Source organism: Rutilus rutilus (assembly GCF_951802725.1).
Source record: "Rutilus rutilus genome assembly, chromosome: 9".
NCBI classification, from domain to species: Eukaryota; Metazoa; Chordata; class Actinopteri; order Cypriniformes; family Leuciscidae; genus Rutilus; species Rutilus rutilus.
In genome coordinates this window covers 11,339,442-11,361,503 of record NC_140223.1, presented here as the reverse complement: position 1 = coordinate 11,361,503, position 22,062 = coordinate 11,339,442, and the positions used below count along the sequence as shown (strand labels likewise).

Below are 22,062 nucleotides of genomic sequence, written 5' to 3'. Positions count from 1 at the left end.
TTACAGGTTATAAAGTTTACTGTAGCTATGTAGATTTTTTTTTTTCTCTCATTTAGCCAAATCTCATTTTATTAAAAGATGAAGTGCTACGCACAGGCTATTTATGACAGTATAAGCTTTGACTCTACGACAAATGCTAGACTAATACAGGTACATAAAACACTAGCCTTTAGTGTTCCTTGAGAAAAGAAAACACTATTCAATCAAGCAGTTTTTTATTTACCCCATTGCACACAAGCAGAGACGGTCCAAAATATGTCCGGCACTTTATTAAAGATAGAGAAAATGTTACAAATATTTAAATAAAAATATATGCTAAAAAAGATCTATCTATCTACTGTATGTATAAGAGCTTCCCCATGTAACAACTATAGCACCGGTGTCCTCTGTGTTTGTAACAAATGTAATGATATGCAATTTAAAGACAGATACTGATCAAGTTGTCAATGTTAAACTAGTTCCCATGCATGAATCTTTGCAGCTGTGTCTTGTAACTGTCCTCAATAACAGAGTTTACAAGATGAGGTCACTTTGTTATAAAGTTTCACCACCGTCATTTACTCGCGGCTTTCGTTTACAAGCCTCTGTGGTGTCTAACCTGATTAGAATGAAATCTAAATGCCAATCTGAGATCATTTTCCACTTCAGTGTAGCTCTTCCCATGAGAATCAATCTCCCTTTAATGTCACTGCTTATTAAAATGGACTATTTATAATTTCCAATTTATTAAGAAATTGCGCACCTACAGTCAAGTGGATATAGACGCATCTTATATTTCTCAAGTTTGTTGCAGAGTACATATTCACAGAAAGCTTAACATTTTATTACAAGTCTTTATATGTTCAGATTTGTAATTACTGTGTGTTATTTTGCATAATGAAATGTATTAATGCCTCTGTTCCCTAAGAAACAATCAGCAAGTTCACAAGACTCTAGACTGATTATGCACATGAAGAGACGAGCGTTTACTCATAAGATTCTTATTGCCGTCTAACTCACCTTTAGAGTAAAAAAAAAGTGGGCTTTTTCATTTAAAAATTGGAGGTTTTGGTCTCAGTCATGAAGCTCTAGAGGGCGCAGGCTAATAGGTCATTTACATGCAATCTGCAAGCAACCACATCATTACCATATAACACAAGCTGATTGGCCTCTGCAAATCCTGAGGCCAATGAGAATACTTGCTCAACATTTAAAAAGTCTGGTTCATTGTTTGCTGTAAGCTAGTTCCTCGGAAACCCTCCACCTATGTCTACAGTGGGTACGGAAAGTATTCAACCCCCTTAAATTTTTCACTCTTTGTTATATTGCAGCCATTTGCTAAAATCATTTAAGTTCTTTTTTTTTCCTCATTATTGTACACACAGCACCCATATTGACAGAAAAACACAGAATTTCTTTCATTTTTGCACATTTATTAAAAAAGAAAAACTGAAATATCACATGGTCCTAAGTATTCAGACCCTTTGCTCAGTATTTAGTAGAAGCACCCTTTTGATCTAATACAGCCATGAGTCTTTTTGGGAAAGATGCAACAAGTTTTTCACACCTGGATTTGGGTATCCTCTGCCATTCCTCCTTGCAGATCCTCTCCAGTTCTGTCAGGTTGGATGGTAAACGTTGGTGGACAGCCATTTTCAGGTCTCTCCAGAGATGCTCAATTGGGTTTAAGTCAGGGCTCTGGCTGGGCCAGTCAAGAACAGTCACGGAGTTGTTGTGAAGCCACTCCTTCGTTATTTTAGCTGTGTGCTTAGGGTCATTGTCTTGTTGGAAGGTGAACCTTCGGCCCAGTCTGAGGTCCAGAGCACTCTGGAGAAGGTTTTCGTCCAGGATATCCCTGTACTTGGCCGCATTCATCTTTCCCTCGATTGCAACCAGTCGTCCTGTCCCTGCAGCTGAAAAACACCCCCACAGCATGATGCTGCCACCACCATGCTTCACTGTTGAGACTGTATTGGACAGGTGATGAGCAGTGCCTGGTTTTCTCCACACATACCGCTTAGAATTAAGGCCAAAAAGTTCTATCTTGGTCTCATCAGACCAAAGAATCTTATTTATCACCATCTTGGAGTCCTTCAGGTGTGCTTTCATGTGTCTTGCACTGAGGAGAGGCTTCCGTCGGGCCACTCTGCCATAAAGCCCAAGTGATGGTTGACTTACTACAACTTTCTCCCATCTTCCGACTGCATCTCTGGAGCTCAGCCACAGTGATCTTTGGGTTCTTCTTTACCTCTCTCACCAAGGCTCTTCTCCCCCGATAGCTCAGTTTGGCCAGAACGCCAGCTCTAGGAAGGGTTCTGGTTGTCCCAAATGTCTTCCATTTAAGGATTATGGAGGCCACTCTTAGGAACCTTAAGTGCAGCAGAATTTTTTTTGTAACCTTGGCCAGATCTGTGCCTTGCCACAATTCTGTCTCTGAGCTCTTCAGGCAGTTCCTTTGACCTCATGATTCTCATTTGCTCTGACATGCACTGTGAGCTGTAAGGTCTTATATAGACAGGTGTGTGGCTTTCCTAATCAAGTCCAATCAGTATAATCAAACACAGCTGGACTCAAACGAAGGTGTAGAACCATCTCAAGGATGATCAGAAGAAATGGACAGCACCTGAGTTAAATATATGAGTGTCACAGCAAAGGGTCTGAATACTTAGGACCATGTGATATTTCAGTTTTTCTTTTTTAATAAATGTGCAAAAATGTCAACAATTCTGTGTTTTTCTGCCAATGTGGGGTGCTGTGTGTACAATAATGAGGAAAAAAAATGAACAAATGATTTTAGCAAATGGCTGCAATATAACAAAGAGTGAAAATGTAAGGGGGTCTGAATACTTTCCGTACCCACTGTATATGCAGCTTACAGTATCTTACATGCTCACATTTTCTATTAAATTTGATGAATTTTTTTGATGGACTCTTTTGAATATTTTGTTGACTATAAATAACTTTGCAACTACATGTCAACTAACTCTCATTAGAGTATTAGTAGTGTCTGCTTAATATCTGCTGACTCTTTATTGTGATGATCCTCCAACAGACACTCTACTGACTATAAGTAACTTTGCAACTACATGTCAACTTATTCTAACCCTAGCAGTCTACTAATACTCTTAATACTCCACTGAGAGTTAGTAGACATGAAGATGCAACGTTACTTATAGTCAACAGAATGTGTTAAATGGACCATCAAAATAAAGTGAAACCAATATTAGGTTTTAATATATTAAAAGTAGTTATATTCTGTATCTGTCCATACAATCACAAACATATTTCCAGGATGTTATATTTTGTAACATTTCTGATATTCGGCTACTAAATTAGCTTACTTTTCACCCAATCAGTCAAATCCTTGGTTCATTCCAAAACATTTTACATTCTGCTCAGTTATCGATTCTGAATGCAATAAGTCAGTAAGTTGCTGACTTGAGACCCACAGTGTAAAATAAATGGATTTTTCAAAGCTGTGAATAGAACAAAGATTATTGCAGTAAATTTGACAAGAAAATACTATTTCAGACTTTCTACTTTCATTTCATGTTATAATTCAATATGTTTACTTGCTGTTTCTTTATAATTATTTGTAAAAATGTACTATAAATTTCGAGTAAAAATTGTTTTTTTTCAGTGCAGATTCCAATTAATTGAAAATAGACAAATTAGACATCACTACTTTCTATTATTGTCAATGCCAGTAATCCGTTTCTGGCCAACTCACCCACCTAGTGACTAATCATTTGCAATGTCATGGTATAAAACCTTGTTATTCATAGGCATCTTTCCATATTTCATTAGAAAAAAGGCAAAGAAATGCATGTGCTAATGAGGACGGATTACACTATTCAGTATCAACGTCTTGGAAGAATTACCTTGAGCAGACAAAACGACATCCAGAGGTTGCACCCGGGGAAATTAATCTGTTTCAGACGATTGCACACATAAAGTGCCAGCGCATTATCAAAAAAATGAACTGGGAGCGAATTAAATGCCTCCCACTTTTTTTGAATGTCATATTAGTTAGGCTACAAGGCAAATCCATTGCAGTCTGTAACATTCTTTCCTTCAAAATGAATACTGGCTAAATATCTGAGGCAGATGATGACAGCCATGTGATACGTGTCAGCCGTCGGGATGAGAGCCGAGAATCTGTGTCTTTGAATTAAGGAAGGCTCATACAGGTTTGGTTGAAAGGGATAGTTCACCCAAAAATAGAAAGTCTGTCATCTTTTTTCAACCTCATATCATTCCAAACATGTATTGTACGCTGTTTTTTTTCTTTCTTTCTCTCCCATAGAACACAATCTTCACACAGCCCTATTTCACACAATAACAAGTTTATACTGACCAAGTCAGCTCCAAATTAGACAAAAAACATCGTAAAAGTGATTCAATGATTTTTGAAATGACATAATAGTGAATAATTATGACAGAATTCTCATTTCTGAGTGACTTCTTTATTTAACCCTATAAAGAAAAAAAAAAGAAAAAAGTATTTACCACTGTAAAAAAAAATGCTGCCTTCAATTTTCAAGTACAATCAACTTGGATGTTTAAGTCATTCAACTTAAATTACATTAAACTGACTTAAAAAATTTATTTGAGTTGAATCTTGTATAACTTATAAAAAAGTTGAAATTGCTTTACTTGTTTTGATGAATCAACACAATGTAAAAACATATGTCTTCATAACTTATTGATCATATAATTTTTTACAGTGTACGTGTATTATACAACAAAATATCATCAAATTATTTAATTATTAAGCTAAATGAATAACATTATTGAGATGCTAAGTCTACTTAAAGTCTTTATGTGTCATGCATTATAAAGGTATTCAGTTTGATTCCAGAATTATTTTATTATCCTGACAATTAGTTCATATGTCAGGTTTTACAGGGTTAAAGTTAGGGGACCATAAAGCCACTGTAGATTTTCTACTTCACAAAACAATCAGGAAATGTCTCCACAATAAATCATAACACAGGTGTCATTAACTGATCCAAACATTTAGTGAGGGAAAGCTGGCAACATCTCCAAGGGTTTTAAATATTTAGTTTAAAAAGCCATCAAAGATATCTGATTCATCCCACACATTTCAACTTGGTTTCAAGAGTCTCACTGTTTTCGTTTTATGTTCACGATTACAAGAAACCTGGAACGAAACAAAACAGGCAGCTTTCAGATTTCTCTGTCAGCTTTCGGCAAACATCAAAAGCAGTGTGCAACAAGGCGCGCTAGGTAAACAATTCATTAAAAGTGGAGGCTGCCCCCAATCCACAAACATGGGCTGGTTCAATGCCCCCGACAGGAAATGCAGAAGTAGTGCCACAAACAGGCATCTAATAGGTACTATTCTTTTGAACATCAGTCAGATCAAGCTGAGTGACGTGAAAAATGCAGCAAATTTATGTTTTAAAGCTTGATATTCCCAGAGTTTGCTCATAAATAATTAAAGTACAGCTATTACAGATGTATGGTGCAACAATAGAGAATAGAGAGAAATGCACACTATGTAGCCATCTAGTGGTTCAACTGCATTCATTTTGAGGAAGAACATGGTTTAGGCTGTGCTTCGCCTCTGCGTGACTGTGCGGATGAATATGGTTATCCTACTGCTCATGAAACAACCAGTTTAGATGGAAAGGATTTCAAGCTGACTAGCTGAAGACGTTACTGTAGCTTTACCCATTAATAGACACGGTACTTCCTAAAAAATAAATTCCAGCACAGCGCTAACAACAACCATAATGAAATGATCTTCACAACAGATTATGCTTTACAATCAACTCTGAGAGCTACATAAGATAATTTCTTGTTCAATAAATTACCTTATACTTACCTGTTAAGTAATAAAAACGCATTGAAAAGTCATTTCAAATCCCTAAGTTCGCCATCTCTGAAAAGCCAAGCCAATGTTGATTCTTGTTTTATTACGAGCTCTGTCACGTTCTCTTTTTGCCAGCAGACTCTCCTCGGTTCAGCTTTTTTTTAAACGGGTGATTCCAGATGGAGATTTAGATGCTCCATGTCAACTTTTCTCACTCGTTGTGAGAACTAGCCTCTGCTACTCCCAAGTGACACAGACAAGTGACCAATCCTGAGTTGCTACATCACTAAACGGATTCTACCAGCACGATTAGCCAACCGCGCGGAGAATCCCGGGCTGAGAACGGTTTGTTATCGTGCCGTGCCGGACCAGGCTCAAGTGGAAATAAAACTGGAACTGGTCCTTAACGTTCTCAGAACTGTTCGATCCGACGCTGGAAAAGCGGCTATTTAAATTTGGACTGTCAGTCCAAATGCGATTTGAGCATATCCGATTGAAATCCGAACCGATTAAGCAAGTGTGAATGACAAAAATCACATGAAATGAAATCCATTTTGACCTACATTCATATGGGGTTTGAAATCCTATTCAAATCGCATTTCTGGAAATCCCTTTCAGTCTGACCGCTCTGATTGGATTTCGCGTGATTTATGTTACTTTCTCACGCCGCGTAAAACGAAACATGCTGAAAGTCGCTGCAGAAACAAGGTTGTGTTGTTGCAAAGTGCCGGACAGCAGAAAACGACTATATAACGGAGACGTGTTTTGAAACCAGCATGGTTGTGGACAGATTTGCATTCATAAAAACACTGAAAAACACTGATTAAAAACATTTCAATAAATAGTTACTTTTATTAATGGTAAAAATCCAACTTTTTCATAGACAATATTTCTTTCACACAAGTGTGTATCAGCATTTTACAACAGTTTTGATCAATCAGAATTACATATAAAGTTTTATGAAGCAACAGCGATAATGATAAAAGACAAACTATTTATGATAATAAACACAATAGACTATACTATACTTCCACAAAGAAGGAATATAAGAAATATATTTCATAGGCTACAGTCACACAATATCAGAATTCAAAATGGAAGCTGTTCATGTCTTCTGACTCTGACTGAAATTTATTAGTTTCTATTACACGGCTCATACCAACAAAATAAATTCATTATTTGCTCACAAAATACTGAAGAATAAAGAATAAGTGCATGACCAGAATAAAATGTGTTGAGTTTGTTATCCAATTGCCTTTAACCATGGCGTTTGCTGCTGCCATTTTGGTGATTTTTACATGATGACACAGCAGTCAAGTTCAGCAAATATTGATTATTTTACAATGATTTATGCAGTTATGTTTTAGAGCTAGAAGCATATCTTTTCTTATAATTAATTATTAACTATGACCGTGAGAAGAGGTGAAGCAACTTACAAGTGCTTGACCACTGCTACTTTGCAAATTAGTCTACATCTTTTTCAGTTCAGTCTTATGCAGTGGATACAGTTTGCTAAGATGGTCTGAATTAATCCAATTAGTCATTAAAGATTGTTAATACACACAGAATGACCATAAAACGTTTTTGTCCTTGGACTTCAAGCTGAACGTTAACTGGCCCACATCGAGGAGTGTTCAGAAGAGAGCGTCCTTCACCTTAGAGAAGGGGCAGATCTGGTAATTACGAAGGAGAGGTCTATGATGGGGAATGGGATTTTCTGCACTTTTATAAGATCTTATTCCTCTCTAAGGACTCTTCAGGGTTATTAAAGCCCCTTTTCCAGAGGAGATCAGGACATCGTTTGCAATTTTAGATTGGATCTCGCTTTCAGCGTGTACTGCTAGGAGGAGGTGGACAATTTGCGTCACAGAATCAAAGTTGTTTATCATTAAAAAAAAAAAAAAAAAAAAAATTATTCTGTAATGTGACATTTTCAAGTGATACAGGACATTTGTAGCTTTATTTTATCTATTGGGAATTGATTGGATGGTAAAAATGGATTCATTACCATAAAGTGAATGAACGTTAAAACGTTACCTTGTGGCATAATATTGATTACCACAAAAAATTATTTTTAAGGGACTCTAGAAGTGAGAATAGAACAATCTGTAAACGTTAAAATACTCACTGTATGAATAGTATATCCACACAGTGTAAACAATATATGTGTTAACATGATTTCAGTGTTGAAAAAGTAGTTTATTAACCATTTCTTGGTGGTTTTATCCAATTTTACAACTTCATTGACATTACAACACAATGGCTTAAATGATTGTAAGACTGACAAGGACTTAACTGCTTAACTAATACACAAATTTTATAGAAGAATGAATGCGTGTTATATAAAATAAAAAAATTCATAAAGTAAGCATCACATTTCTGCTTTTAAATAATCCATAAATTAGCCTCTTCACTTCCGGGAAAATACTTCCTAAAATTTTCCTACAATATTTCTATGGCAATGTGACATGCAGTATATGATGATTTGAAGCACAAACTCTCTAATTAATAAACACACTGGAGAAACATCTTTCTCGTTTCTGCTGCTCTCAAATAATAATATCCTTGACATTTATCTTACACCATGACCTTCCAGCATCGGGGCAGAAATTCGGCATTCATTAAAGGTGTCATCTGAACCCACTGCCAGTCGTTAACAGCAAACAGGCAGCTTGTTACAATTACTTTCACTCCTCCGCAAATTAGACAGAAAGACAGATGCAGTGGATTGTTTATTTATCACTGTGCAACACTGCGGACAACTCAAAATACTATTGGGAGGCCATGCATTTAGGCATGAGTTTTTTACAGTCTTAACCTGATCCAAACACCATATTTTTATGTGAAATCTTACCTGTCCAGTGATGAATTAGAGGGCTCCAAATGGTGTGCATGCAGAAAACTATTTGACTACTGTAAGAGCAAATCGCTCACAGCATTACGCATGGGTAAGAATAAAACAGAGTTTCCTCTATCTATCTTCTCTTAAATTTTTATGCTTTAGGGTAAGAAAAGAAATCTGGCAGCTAGACAGGAAGAAGTATTTAGAGCAAGATTTATTAGTGTGATTTAGCCTGGAGGGTTGTGCCAGGCAGTTTAAAGGGGATTTGCCATTTTGCGTGTTTAGCAACATTTTCTTTTGATTGAGACAAAATTGTGACAGCAATAAAGACTAAGATTGTTGCAACATGTAAAAATGTCGATCAACACCATTTATACATGCAAATCACACCGATAAGTCTGATTTGTGGTGGTCGTCAAGACAAGCATCACTACTACTGTTGCTTATTCTTAAATCATTTTGATTATGAAGTATTAGTATTAAACTTTGGTGTGAACAGTGCTATTTGTCCAGACATGAATGACCTCAAGCCATGTGGCTTCATGAAGAGATGCTACAAACCTACATGACTTAAAACGGGCCAAAACAATATCATAGACATATGGGATTAGACTCTCAAAACAAGCTTCGTGAAGCTTTGAAATCTCAGTGCATATCAAACTGGCAAAATCATGTGATTTCAGTAAACGAGGATTTGTTACATCATCGTTTTGACACTATTCTAAATTTTTGTGGTTCACCGCAAGGGGTGATCTCTGTGAACCCATGAACTAGTGTCTATATTTAATTTTTGCCTGCTCTAAGATCAATTTGATCAATTTGTAGACATTTAATGGCACATTTGTATAGTCTCTTATTGGTCTGATTAACCAAGCGCTCCATAAAACAAACAAAACAAGCCATACACATATTATAAAAACACTTTCATAATGGTATTAGATGATTTGTTAATTGCATTTAATAACCTTCCTTCAATAAAACATTTGTAATGGGTTTTTGTGTATGTTTGGGCTGAGTTTACACCGTTGTGACCAGTGTGTGGCCTTTCAAGCACTTTAAAACAGGGAATCATTTTGTGAAGCAAATGATTCAAAGTTTCTAAAAGCTTCATTTCTTCCATCAATGAGCAATATTCCAGCAACCACACAGAACACTTTAACAACTGCTAGCAACTGGCCTTTACTTTAAACCAACCATAAAACCCAAACAACCACTTAGTATCACTATCACCCATTGAAACCCAGAACACCAAGGCCTGGTTTCACAGATTTCACAGGATTAAGCCAGGATTAGGCCTTAGTTCAATTAGGACATTTAAGTAGCTTTTATAAACATGCCTTAAAAAGCATTACTGGTGTGCATCTTGAGACAAAACAATGGCACTGGCACTGGCAGCTAGAAAATCTTATTAATCATCCAAAATACCCTATAGCAACTGAACTGCAATATAGATATCATCCAGACTAGCAAGAAATGCCTAGAAAAACTCTAGCAACAACAAAACAATATGCATTAGTAACCACTTAGCAATGTTCTAGCAACTAGCTACAACTCTTACAAACAGTACAGAACCCCTAAAGGGACATGATGGGGAAAATTGAGATGGAAGGAAAACATTTATTTCAATGCTTTTGTATTACCCCGAGAAACTTTGCAAGAGTTCTCAAAACTGTTGTGATGTAAATAATATATGAATCAAAAATATTCAACAGCAGATTAATCATTTAAACATCCAAACAAACTTAATTAACATTTTTGCAGTGTGTTCCAATATGCTAAACATCACATTTATCGGAATAGAGAACTATGGGTAATCACACGTGACGTGAGCTGTTGACAAGAAGTGAATGAGGTTTGTGGAAGAAAAAACATGTCATGCTGTAAGACATTGCAAACTACAAAATACAAAATACAAGCAATTCATGTCAACAGGAGGTGAAGTGTGAAAACTGTCACTATAATTATGTCACATATGAATAGAGAGGCACTGACATCAGAGTAGATCTTGGTGTTAAACAGCTCACCTGTGGATGTTTATATGATTTTCTTTCCTCTCCGGGGAAATAAGTGAAGAGCAGAATCAAGTTTCTGTCATTTTTATGATAAACATCTCCATGTGAGGCAGACAGAAATGAATACTTGAGTGGATATCCATGAAAACGTTTCTTCTTTTGTGATTTTTTTGTCAGGTATTTATTTTAATTTTTTTGCTGAAACTTCCTCCACTGTAGCCCAAATTTTACATACTCAGACGTTGTCAATCCAAATGAATTGAATCCAATTTCAGATTATAAAAGTACTGTTTATACGTATAGCCTACCCTAAACGTTGGAATGCGATTCAATTCAAATTCTTTTACACGTCACGTGCATTTCATTTATTACAGCGCATGCGCACTGCGTCAGTCTACAAAAAAAATCATATCGTAAATAAAAATAAAAAAAAACGCGAGAAAATCACCGGAAGTTACCTCGGGCAAAATTGGTGTTTTCTATTAAAACGTGAAATATCTGATTCCGTTTGTATCTCCTAGGCAAAACATTAAAAACAATGTCAAGAAATGCTTGAACGCATTTGACTCCCTAATGATGCCTCGACATCTTATTAAACATGGGAAGACACGACAGGTGGGCCTATAAAACAGTTTATTACACTGTTTATTAAAATAAAACTGTTAAGCTGCCATTTTGTATGACCAATAAAACGATCACACGTGTTATGTGTAGAACTACAAGTTACCCAGGCCAGTAGGTTAGGTAGCAGTTAATTTTTCATAACAATCCGAATTATAAAAACTAATTGAGTTATTATCTTAATATTCTTTGAATTTAGTCCTATTCTTAAGTCTACTCTTCATTTCCTCTGACATGAAATAAAGATATGAAACATCAGTGGGGTGAAGCAAACTACAAAGAAATATCTCATTTTAATTATAGGCTACTGTGGATCAAAAGCACGCCCTGATGTAGAGGAAGGATTTGCTTGAAGCACCACTGCCATCTTGTGTAAAAGAAATAACAACGTTCTGCAACATTGTCATGTAAAGATTATGCAAGGTGTGTATAATGTAAAGCATTTCACACAAAGTTATGGAGGTGTTAAAGCGTGTTAATTACCTTGAACAGGAGGTGAGAGATATAAGCTGGTAACACATAAAACATTCCTGTTTAATGAACCTAAAAGCGGCTATAGCATTTGAATAAGTAATATCATTTGGACTTTAATATGCTGAGACCATTCTTGCACGATCCATTTGATCAAATAAGATGTTGCACAATAAAAAAATGAAACATTTGCTATAGAATATCTAACTGAAGGTTTCATTTAATCTTTTTCATGAATTGCAAAGCTAGGTTTTTAACCTGATATTTGGAAAAATGCAACAGGTTGTATTTATTCCTTAACTATATTATAGCCGTGTGTGTGTGTATGTATCATTCACAATAATGTGAATCTGGAAGATCTAGAGCAAAGTTTCTCAATCAGGGGCTCATAAACAAACTACTAAGAATTTTTGATGCAATAGTAATGCTAGCAAGCACAGCATATTTGGTTAATAAAGACTACTGTTAACTAAACTAGTGTACTAAATAAAAAGTCAGGATTGCAGTTCATTTCTAATGAAACAAAAGACTCTGAACTCGTCAAATGCGGATGGAGACGTTTTTGGCCAACAGATGGTGCCATAACTTGAGAAGTGTTACACCTTTTTGTCTGCCAGTTATGTAGTTCGAATGAAGTGGTCGTACATGCACTTATATCCCTTGTGATAACAGATGGGTCTCTGTCTTTTTTTATGTTTTGAGTTTTCTTAACTCATTGAAATCTCTGCTAGGCCTACTGATTAAAACAATAAACATGCAAAGAAGTATTTTTCTTTAATAGACATAAAGACCAGCTTTATTTTGTCCCATGACTTTATGACCAAACAAAACGTCCATCCAGTGCCCCTGTAGTCCATAGATTTAGGTGTGTGATTCATTAAACAGACAATAAGTATCAGTTCATGAAATAGCAAATGTCAGACAAACTGAATTTTTACTCTCACTTCTTTTTTTCTGTTCTTTTTTTTCGTACTGCAAACAATGTGAAGAGTAAGCATATAAATTACAAAACACCGTTTTTTTTTTTTGTTTTTTTTTTTACTCTTGGCTGATGTTTCCCACATAAAATTAATTTAAGACTACAGCTAAATATAAAATATTTCATTAGCTTAATTTATTTTAACTATTTGTTGTTTTCCAATGCAATTGGAAATGTCTGATTTCTAATTTAATTCTCTATCCTAAACAAATGTAAGGCAATAGTGTTACAAAATAATGTAGTATATAGTTCCTGTTTTCATGTTGTGCTCCTTTTTTGATGAACATGATTATTTGTGTACTGCAACTATAACCCATTAATACCAATACATCATATAGCTTATTTTGCAAATTTGTACCACCTCCTTCTCCTTTTTATCACTGTTTTACATACTCATAGTTTTCCATTTCTTCCAGAATACACCAAAAAGTTGTTTTAGATACAAATGTTCTAACATTGCATGTTAAGCAGTCAACAAACAATAGATGAAGCAACAGTGATTAAAAAAAAAATATGTAGACAGATTGTCTTGGTTGCCACTGTTGCAGAATGTTTCATGTTTCAAATTTGTCTTGACCCTAAAAAGTATTTTTCCACTTAAAACACACACACACACACATATATATATATATATATATTATGCCATTAAATACAAAATATCAATCCAAGTGGCATTTATTTTTAAGAAAAATAGCACAAGCACAGAAAACATATGACGATTTGTTTTTGTTTTGTTTTTAATTTGAAAATAACCAAAAATTCTGTTTTAAAATGAGGATTTGGTTGTTAAATGTTAGTGGATCATGTCCGTAGTTAATGTGATGAACTGCACCTGTTGTCTATGTGTACTTGAGGGGAATGGACTTCATACAGCCACTGTGACAGCATTTGATTAAAAATAACTGCAAAATGATTGAGTGAAGTTAGTTCTAATGTCATTTGTTTGCAGATGCCACTAGATTTGATATTTTGGTGTCTCATGAAAACAAAACAAAAAAAAACATACATTTTAAGTGTGGATAAAGCATTCAAATACTTAATGGGATCACTGTATGCATGTAACTATTTAGTTTGTGACATATTTAAACAAATTAACAGAACCCCCTGAGATCAGCTCTGTTACTTATTGTTTATATTGTCAATCAAACAATGCCCATGTTACAAGAGTAAGAGGTCCAAAGTGTATCCATATATTAAGAATACTTTCTTTCTTTTTTTTTCGTTGTTTTATTTACAGGGAACAAAGTAACATAAAACTCTGAGGCATAGTTTTGTTAATATATGATTAGAAATGCATTCTGTTTTCAATAAATTTTGTAAACTGTAAGGATATATGTAAACTAAGGCCATCTTTAGATTGTAAGCCTTAACAGTTTGCAACTGTATACACGTTATCCCATCAAGCAATGTTTTAAAAGGGTCCGTTAGCTGGTTTTGAGATTAAAATGGACATTTCATGTTGATAGCGTCCTTTGTCAATGCCATACTGAAAATGCAAAAGTGATTTTGTCCCAATGTAATGTCTGAGAAAAAGAAAATCTCTGGCTTAAAGAGAAGAAAAGCTCCCTCTGTTGTATCCGTTTGCCAGATCGTAGGAGACCGGCGGTGTGGAGCAGTCTGTGAAGAAGTTTGAAAAGGTAAGTGCGCATGGCGAGCTCTGTTCCACAGGCACGCTGCCAGAAAGGTCCGTGTGAGTATAAAGATTTGGCTGTACTGGTACTGTCCGCATGTCTCCCGACTTTTTGGGGGTGTCGCTACAAGTTCCCCAAGGCTCGGTGTACAAAAACCCACCAGTTACAAAATGGTGGGAGTCATATGGCTCGGGGCCCATGGTCACCTCCTGTTGAATCCTGATAGGTGCGGTGTGGAATAGATCCTGCTCCGAGACCATGTTGCTGTAGTCGGGTCCAAGAAGCTCCAAGAACTCTGCCGCTTCCGGAGTCCCTCGCTCCAGGTCTTTGAGCGACATGCCAGACGTGGATGTAACTCTGGAGCTGTTGGCTGGCTCCGTGAAAAAGGATGGAGGAAGGTTTCGATGCCGCAGCGGGGGCTTCTTGGCCTTCTCTCCTCGTACATCCTTCGCTGGGTTAAAAAGGGCAGCCAGACTCTTGCTTTGCAGGTTGGCCTGTATCCCTTCCTTCTTGGGTGGTGTTTTGCTGGAGAAGTTGCTTGTCGGGTTTTGGGGCGAGCCTTGCTTTTTGCATGGCTCCTGAACCGGTGTGGTCCCTGGCGAGATGATACCCGTGCACCTCTTAATCTGCTTCTGCAGGTACTTTCGGTGGTTGACCTTCCTCTTGGACTTCACAGGTTTGTCCAGCGCAAGTTTGATGTTGCTGGAAGCCGAGTCGATGAAGCTAAGCAGGTCCCTAGTGGTCTCCCTAAAGTCACCCTCGCAGTCCACCTCGCCCAGGAGACCCCCTTCCAGACCCTTTTCCACCTCATAATCCATGACCGAGCCAGGAAAACAGAAGTTTAAGAACTGAGAGTTCATGATGGCAGCCTGAACAGCCATCTCCTCTCTCTCTCTGCCACAAGCACAACACCTTCACGCAGGATGTATGCAATTGTCTTTTAGAGACCCTAAAGCATATTTATAATCTGCATTTCCAGGGTGGTTTGCTAACCCTTGGTCCTGTGCAGGACACCCTTACAGTTCGTCTGCACTCTGTCGAAAGCTGGAATTTGGGGGAAGGGAGGATTATTTTAGGGGGCAGGGCCAATGATGTCAGGACATCAAAGGGGAGGGGCCGAGGGACCCTGGGACTTAACTCTTTGCTCACGCCTGACCACCTGCAACTAAGAGGGATTTGTTTGAGGCATCCCACAGAGTAAAAAGACAATAGCCTCGGGTTCATCTGTCCTGGTCAAGTCTTCTTGTATATGTCTGCGTGAATATACACATTGTATGATATGAATTCTCTGAGAGCAACTACATTGGACTGCCCACAAGGAATCTGAATTACTTTTATCTTATTAAAGACAGAGTTTTATTTGTTAAATTTGATTTAATCTTTTGAAATAGACAAAGCTTAATAGGTTGTAAATTAAACGCCTGACTCAAAATTTTAGCACATGAATGATCAAATAGCAAATGTTTCCAGGTTCAACAATGTACTTTATATTTTGTTCACGTTAGCTTAAATAGATTCTAAGTGTGAAATAAACTCTGAAACACCTTCTTTAAGTGATTATTAAAATAATGTATCTGATGCACTCACACATTTTTTTATTAGTTGTGGCATTGTGGTATTTTATTCCTCTAAAGAATTCAAAAGTTTTAAATTTTTTATTCTTTTTCTCATGTCTCACAAAATACACCTCTTGAATTTGAATGCATATGTTGTATAAACTTGACCAAACCTTCCGGACATGTGCATTAAGGTGAACGCTTAATTAGAGATGCATGCTTTGGGACAGGTACTGTTTGTTTTTCTACATGTTCTTCTAACTTCCTACAACTATCTTAATCTGTTCGTGGTGGAAGTTGATTTCTCGTGCATTCCCGCACCAGTGGGAATTTTAGCCTCTGCCTGACAACTATTATAGGCTGCCTTTGACATACAGCCCTACATGGTCTAAATAGCTTCTATTCTTCCTCGGGCAGTGAAAGGGATCTTTGTGCCAGAGATTCATTAAACTGCACCTCACAGCCCCTTCGTAAAATGAGGCTCAATAATGAACAGTCGATTTAACTAGAAAAGCTGCCGGAGCTGTTAAATTAAAGGGGAATAAAGTGCAGTTCAAGCCCAGTGTGCCAGAAGAAATGTTGACCTTAAGAAATCCTGGGTATGAGTGAAATAGCCGCTGTAAACAATTCAGCATTTGCAGGAAGTTTCTTGGCCAGCAGTGAATAATGAAGAGGGATCCAACACTGGGACTTTCGTAGGGGTTCGAACGGATCCTGATCTCAGTGAAAGCACTTAAAGGACGTCGCTCTGGTTTGGAATATGGTGGGCTTAGAAAGAAAACACTTGAGGATGTTGGGAGTGTTTGAATGAGGAGAGTATTGATATCAAAGATAATGTTCAATTTAGTGTTTCTCTCAATCAAATAGCTCAGAAACAAGGATTTAAGCTCATTGATGCAGAATGTTTTTGGCCCAAAGCGTTGAAATTTCAGGACATGATGACTTTTCAAAAATATTTTGTCAAAATCCCATATATAGTTTTGTCCCATCTTTCTTTTGAGAGCCCGTAGACTTGTGTAAAGTCAGTTCAGATGCACTTAATCTGATCCAATTCCAGTTTAGTGCACTAAACTTTACTTTCCCAGGCATTAAACATGTTTATAGCAGCCCTGACAAAGTTTCTTTTTTTATCGCATCCATTTCACTTAGCATGTTGTGAAATCACGTGCCAATGGACTGTTTCTGCCATGCCCCTTTTCTTTCTCACTTTGAGAGGTTTTCCCAGGGATTTTTTTTTTTAATTCCCACCCCATAAGTGCATTTTAAGGTGAGGCAGTGAATCATTTGGATGTTGGAAAGGGGGAAAAAAAGGAGAAAGTCTAAGCGCTTTTGAGAGAGGGGGACCATCGAGAGTGTTATTATCATGTAAATTGTGATGTAGAAAAGAGACAGTGAAACTGATAGCAGTGATCTAATTATCTGTAGCCCGGCTCTAGACCCGGTCCTGAATGGGGGTCCCAAAGAAGCTGCCATGGCCTCACAATAAAACTGTGTACCACAATAGAAAAATAGCAACAGTGTAAAAACAAGCTTTTTTTAATTTATTTTTTACAGGATTCGCCTCCACGTTTCCAAAGTTACGGCTATTTTAAACCACACCAAAGTCCGTTTCCCTCTCACAGAATAGAAGTGACCACTATGATATTTTTAATTAAAAGGATAGTTCACCCAAAAATGAAAATTCTTGAAACAATTTCTATTTTTGTATAAATCTTAATGGAACAAGGGAATGGACAATTTAAGTTTATGCGTTTTGTATTCATATATATATATATATATATATATATATATATATATATATATATATATATATATATATATATATATATTTAATGCTTAAGTTTAAGATTTATACAAAATGTTTTAAGTTGTAGTTTTTTTTTTACTCAATTAAAATTCTTAATTTTGTGAACAATATGTAAGGATTATTCAATTCAATTTGTTAGAATTTTACTATTAATCGAAATGCGTAAATCTAGAATGCTTTTTTATTTTCTTTTTTTTTGAGTGCATCAAGTCCCTTGAATATATACGTACTTGTCCCTTTAATTTTCCCTTTTCAACAAGCCCCACTCTTTCTTGTGGAGCCTAATTTTGGCACTGTGACATCACCAGCCTAATGGCTGATATTTTCTTCTCTTCCCGCACAGAGCTTTTGTACATGCTAGTCATTCACGTTTAAGGGCTTGACGCACTAATTCCGGAAACAAGTTTCTATGGCCACATAAAGGCCAAAGGGATCAAAGAGGGTGAGGAGTAGAATACTGACACCAAAAAAAAGGAGAAAGAATTGTGTGACATTAAAGAAAAGAGACCAAGGAGATTCCTAAACACTTTGTAAAAGTTGCAAAAACTAGAAAGTCTATTTTATTTTATACTGTCAGTCCAACACATGAAGTTGAAAATAGTTCAATGACGTGATCTGTTTTGGCTGAACTGTTAATTAACTAATTTATTTATTTATTTAAAAAATAAATGTTTTGCAAATCAAATAATTTTGACCTTATGTGGACCTTAGTTCAGCAGCCTGGTCACTACACTAGACTGAGAAATAATGACAGAATTTTACATTCCTGGGTGAACTACCCCTTTAAGATGTAAACAAAATGTTATTTTTTCTTGATTGTTACAACACTTGACATATTTAACGTCATTAAATGAAAGTTTTTTTTTTTTTTTTTTTTGAAATGGTGATAAAGATTGCACTGACACATACTTAAAGAGATTTAAATGAGAGTTTTTTCTTTTCATTACCATGGACATTCTTGCCATTGACCCAAATGCATATTAGTCTAGAGCATCAGATGATGTGGTCCTTGCATGACAATAAATGCATTTATTTTTTAATTGTTTTTTCTTTCAGGGGAAAACACTAGTGGAAAACAAATTATAAAGAAGCAAAAGAAATCAACAAGGTCAAACTAAGTTGAACAAACTCAGCAGGGGGAAGAACAAATGAGACGGCCGAGGGAACAACATTCATCTTTCCGCTTTCGATTCACGTCCATGGAAAGCTGCTTAAGCAAACGGACCATTGAAAGTGAGTATTGTTTGGTTATCGTTACACACCGCGCACCCCGCCCTCCACCCAGGGAATTTACAAACTCAGCACCCACTCTATTTTCTAAACCCCGTTTTCCCTGGACTCCCTGCCCCCCCAGACACCCTTTCCATGCTCTCCAGTACGACAGTGGGTTACACACTCACATATCTTCCCATTGGTGTGTGTGGTCTCAGTGTAACCACAACACATCCGGAACTAAAGACTCTCGGTCAGCAAAATACCAGCAACATATTTGATTGATGAAACTGTCAGGTGAGAAGAAAGGATGTTTAATGGCAACAACAGGGACCTTAGAAACGTGCAATAGTGTTTAACCCCCCCCCCCCCCCCCCCACTTACCCTTGATGTTTGTCTACATTTGTATGTTGTAAGTAACCATAAGTTATTCAGAACGGAAACTAAAGATTTTGTTCACTCTACATTTTTTGTAACACGTTGTTTACGTTTGAACGTCCAAGTGAACATCCAATACATTTGGTGACCATAAAAATATAGTAACTGTCGTCTATATAAACATTTACTGAGACTGAGTTGTTATTCCAGAAACATACACTCTAAACAAACAGATCTAGACAAAGTCATAAGTGGGAAAACGTAGTTAAAAAATCCCACTTCCGACAAAATGTCCAGTTGTCTTGGGATACTTCTCACTTTAAAAATAGGATTTCCAACCCTAAATAGACCTTGGGCCTTATTTATTAAATGTTATGTAGAAACCGTCCTACATTTGATCTAAGATCATTGTTCAAATGTGTGTCTCTGTGATTCAGAGAAATAAACGTACGCACAAAAAATACTTGCTTACGCCTCTTCTCCCAGATGTGAAATCTATAAAACACAAATGATCTTAAAATTGTGCAGCTGAATGCTTTCAGATCTCTACCTTGTAAACGCCTCCTAATTAATGTCATTAACAAATAAAAGAGCACCAGTCAATGTCCAAATCCTTTACTTGAGAATGGCGAGTGGAAAGAATTGCTTAGATTTCCCAAAAAATTGCGTATTCCTGCGTAAAACCTGACATGGCATTTTTATAAATATGAATGTTCGCGTGAATTTGTGCGTATGCATATGTAATTATTTTTTAATTACAAGCACAAAAAAAAAACAAAAAAAAAACACACATGGTGCATTCTTGCCTTACTGTAGCAGTAACAAACCCCAGTACTCAAGAGGGCGATAGAGTTTCCATGTGCACATTAAAAATGGATGTGTTATTATCATAGACAGTATATAAACTGGACACAGCGACCCCATTGGATTCAACGGAGACAAGTGAAGTCAATTAGAAGCTCTCACTTCCTGGGGGTCGAGCGTACTGCGCAGACTCAAACTGAGCCTGACGACGTAGATGTGACGTGAGCAAACCCGTCCGTCTTCTAGTAGCTGTGCCAAGAGAAATCTGAATCATTCCCTTCCGAAACTTGCAGAGACGGAGAGTGTGAGTAGGAGGTGTCCATGAGCTAGGAGCAGGAGAAACTTTTGCTAAGTATTCTGATTAATTATTTTGTCATTTTGCCTCCACGTCCCCCCGATTGCCCTCGAGCTTCTCCTCCTGTCTATACGGTAATCTCTCTACTGTGCGACAGAGAGTCGCGTGGTTATGACGCAATCGTTAGCCTGTTTTTACAAAAACTGCTTCCACGGGGCCATAACGTAAGATACAAGGTAATGGAGCCTTTTATACATTTTCGTGTTTCTTTAGAAATAAATAATGGACAAATGGAGTCTTTAAATGCCTCAGATGTAAAGTTATTCGCTGTCAAAGTGACGCCAAAATGAATGGGAGTCAATGGAATGCTAACAGCAGGTGGGGGTCGGCTAATTAATGGCGGCGCCCGGGGAAGTTTCAAAATAATTTGAAACCCTGCCCCCCTGGTTATTATTCAGGAAGCTAGCAATAAATATATTTAATCAAGTCAACCTGGAAGTTTGTTCATTATGATAATCTTCACAAATTAACACAACTTTTGGGAATTTTGAAGCCTAAATACAATTGGCAGAAGTAAAAAGCTATATAAACATAGACATGGCGCAGTTATTTTATAGCCTAACATCCCCACCATTAAGCTGCCGACAACTCTTTCAGTCTTTATTTAAAAAAAAAAAAATCCCTGAAAGTGTGAGTTAGAATAGTTTGTAAGAAAGTTTGATTAGAATAGTTAGTGTTTCGATTATTAACACAATAAGGCTGTTAAAGTGAATAGATTACCTGTCTGTCTGTATAGTCACATGTAGACACTTGCTAGCAACCGCCTTTTCCAAGTGAAGTAAAAGCTTTAAGAAAATCACAAGGTGGTATTGCTGATGCGTTTTATGTTGAAGACTAAAATGTGAAAACATCTTGAGCTTGTGTTCACCACATACCCTATTTCAGGCATTGAACTAAAAAACACGTAAAAAAAAAAAACCCATAGACTTCAGGACAAAGGAACCAGAAGTTCTAAAATGCGATCTCATTTATGGGTTTTGGCCTACAAAAAAATGTCATCCCTTCAGCACTTTATTAGCAAATGACAATGATGTACAAAATCAAGTCCCTACCAACATTTTATTGAGAAGCCGTTTCACTCGGATATAAGGGGATGGGGAAGAAAAGTAGGTTTCTTTTTATTCCTGAGACTATTAACAAAAACTCTTCCTTTTTATTATACAAATGTGTCATTAAAAAGGTCTAAAATTTTATACAACAAAAAAAAACATATTGGTTTTGGACACTGGTTTATGGGTTCACAGAGATCATCGCCCCCTAGCGGCAAATTATTGAAACTTTGAAACAATTTGAAACGATTATGTTGTAACGGAGCCTCGTTAACTAAAATCACGTGACTTTGGCAGTCCAATATGTGCTCCGAATCACTGGTTCGAAACAAATGATTCGCCAATGTTTACGAAACCTGTTTCGAAAGCACCCATTTCTGAACTTACCTTTGAAGTTGCTTTCAGACTACGTAGCAAATAACAAAAAAACCAACAAGAAACGAACGCAAAACACTGAGCTGTTCATATTTCAGGGAGCAACAAAGTGAAAATCATCATCCATCACCTCACACTCATCTATTCCTCCT

The 22,062-nt window shown here is 36.7% G+C and overlaps 1 protein-coding gene across 1 annotated transcript; it reads right to left on the bottom strand.

The window, feature by feature from the left end:
• Nucleotides 1–12,542: 12,542 nt before the first annotated feature.
• On the bottom strand, nucleotides 12,543–15,859 carry fam181b (family with sequence similarity 181 member B). The gene has a single exon (XM_084418744.1). It carries the CDS (start codon nucleotides 15,253–15,255, stop codon nucleotides 14,290–14,292), a length of 966 nt encoding a protein of 321 aa, XP_084274870.1. The 5' UTR covers nucleotides 15,256–15,859; the 3' UTR covers nucleotides 12,543–14,289.
• Nucleotides 15,860–22,062: the final 6,203 nt, after the last annotated feature.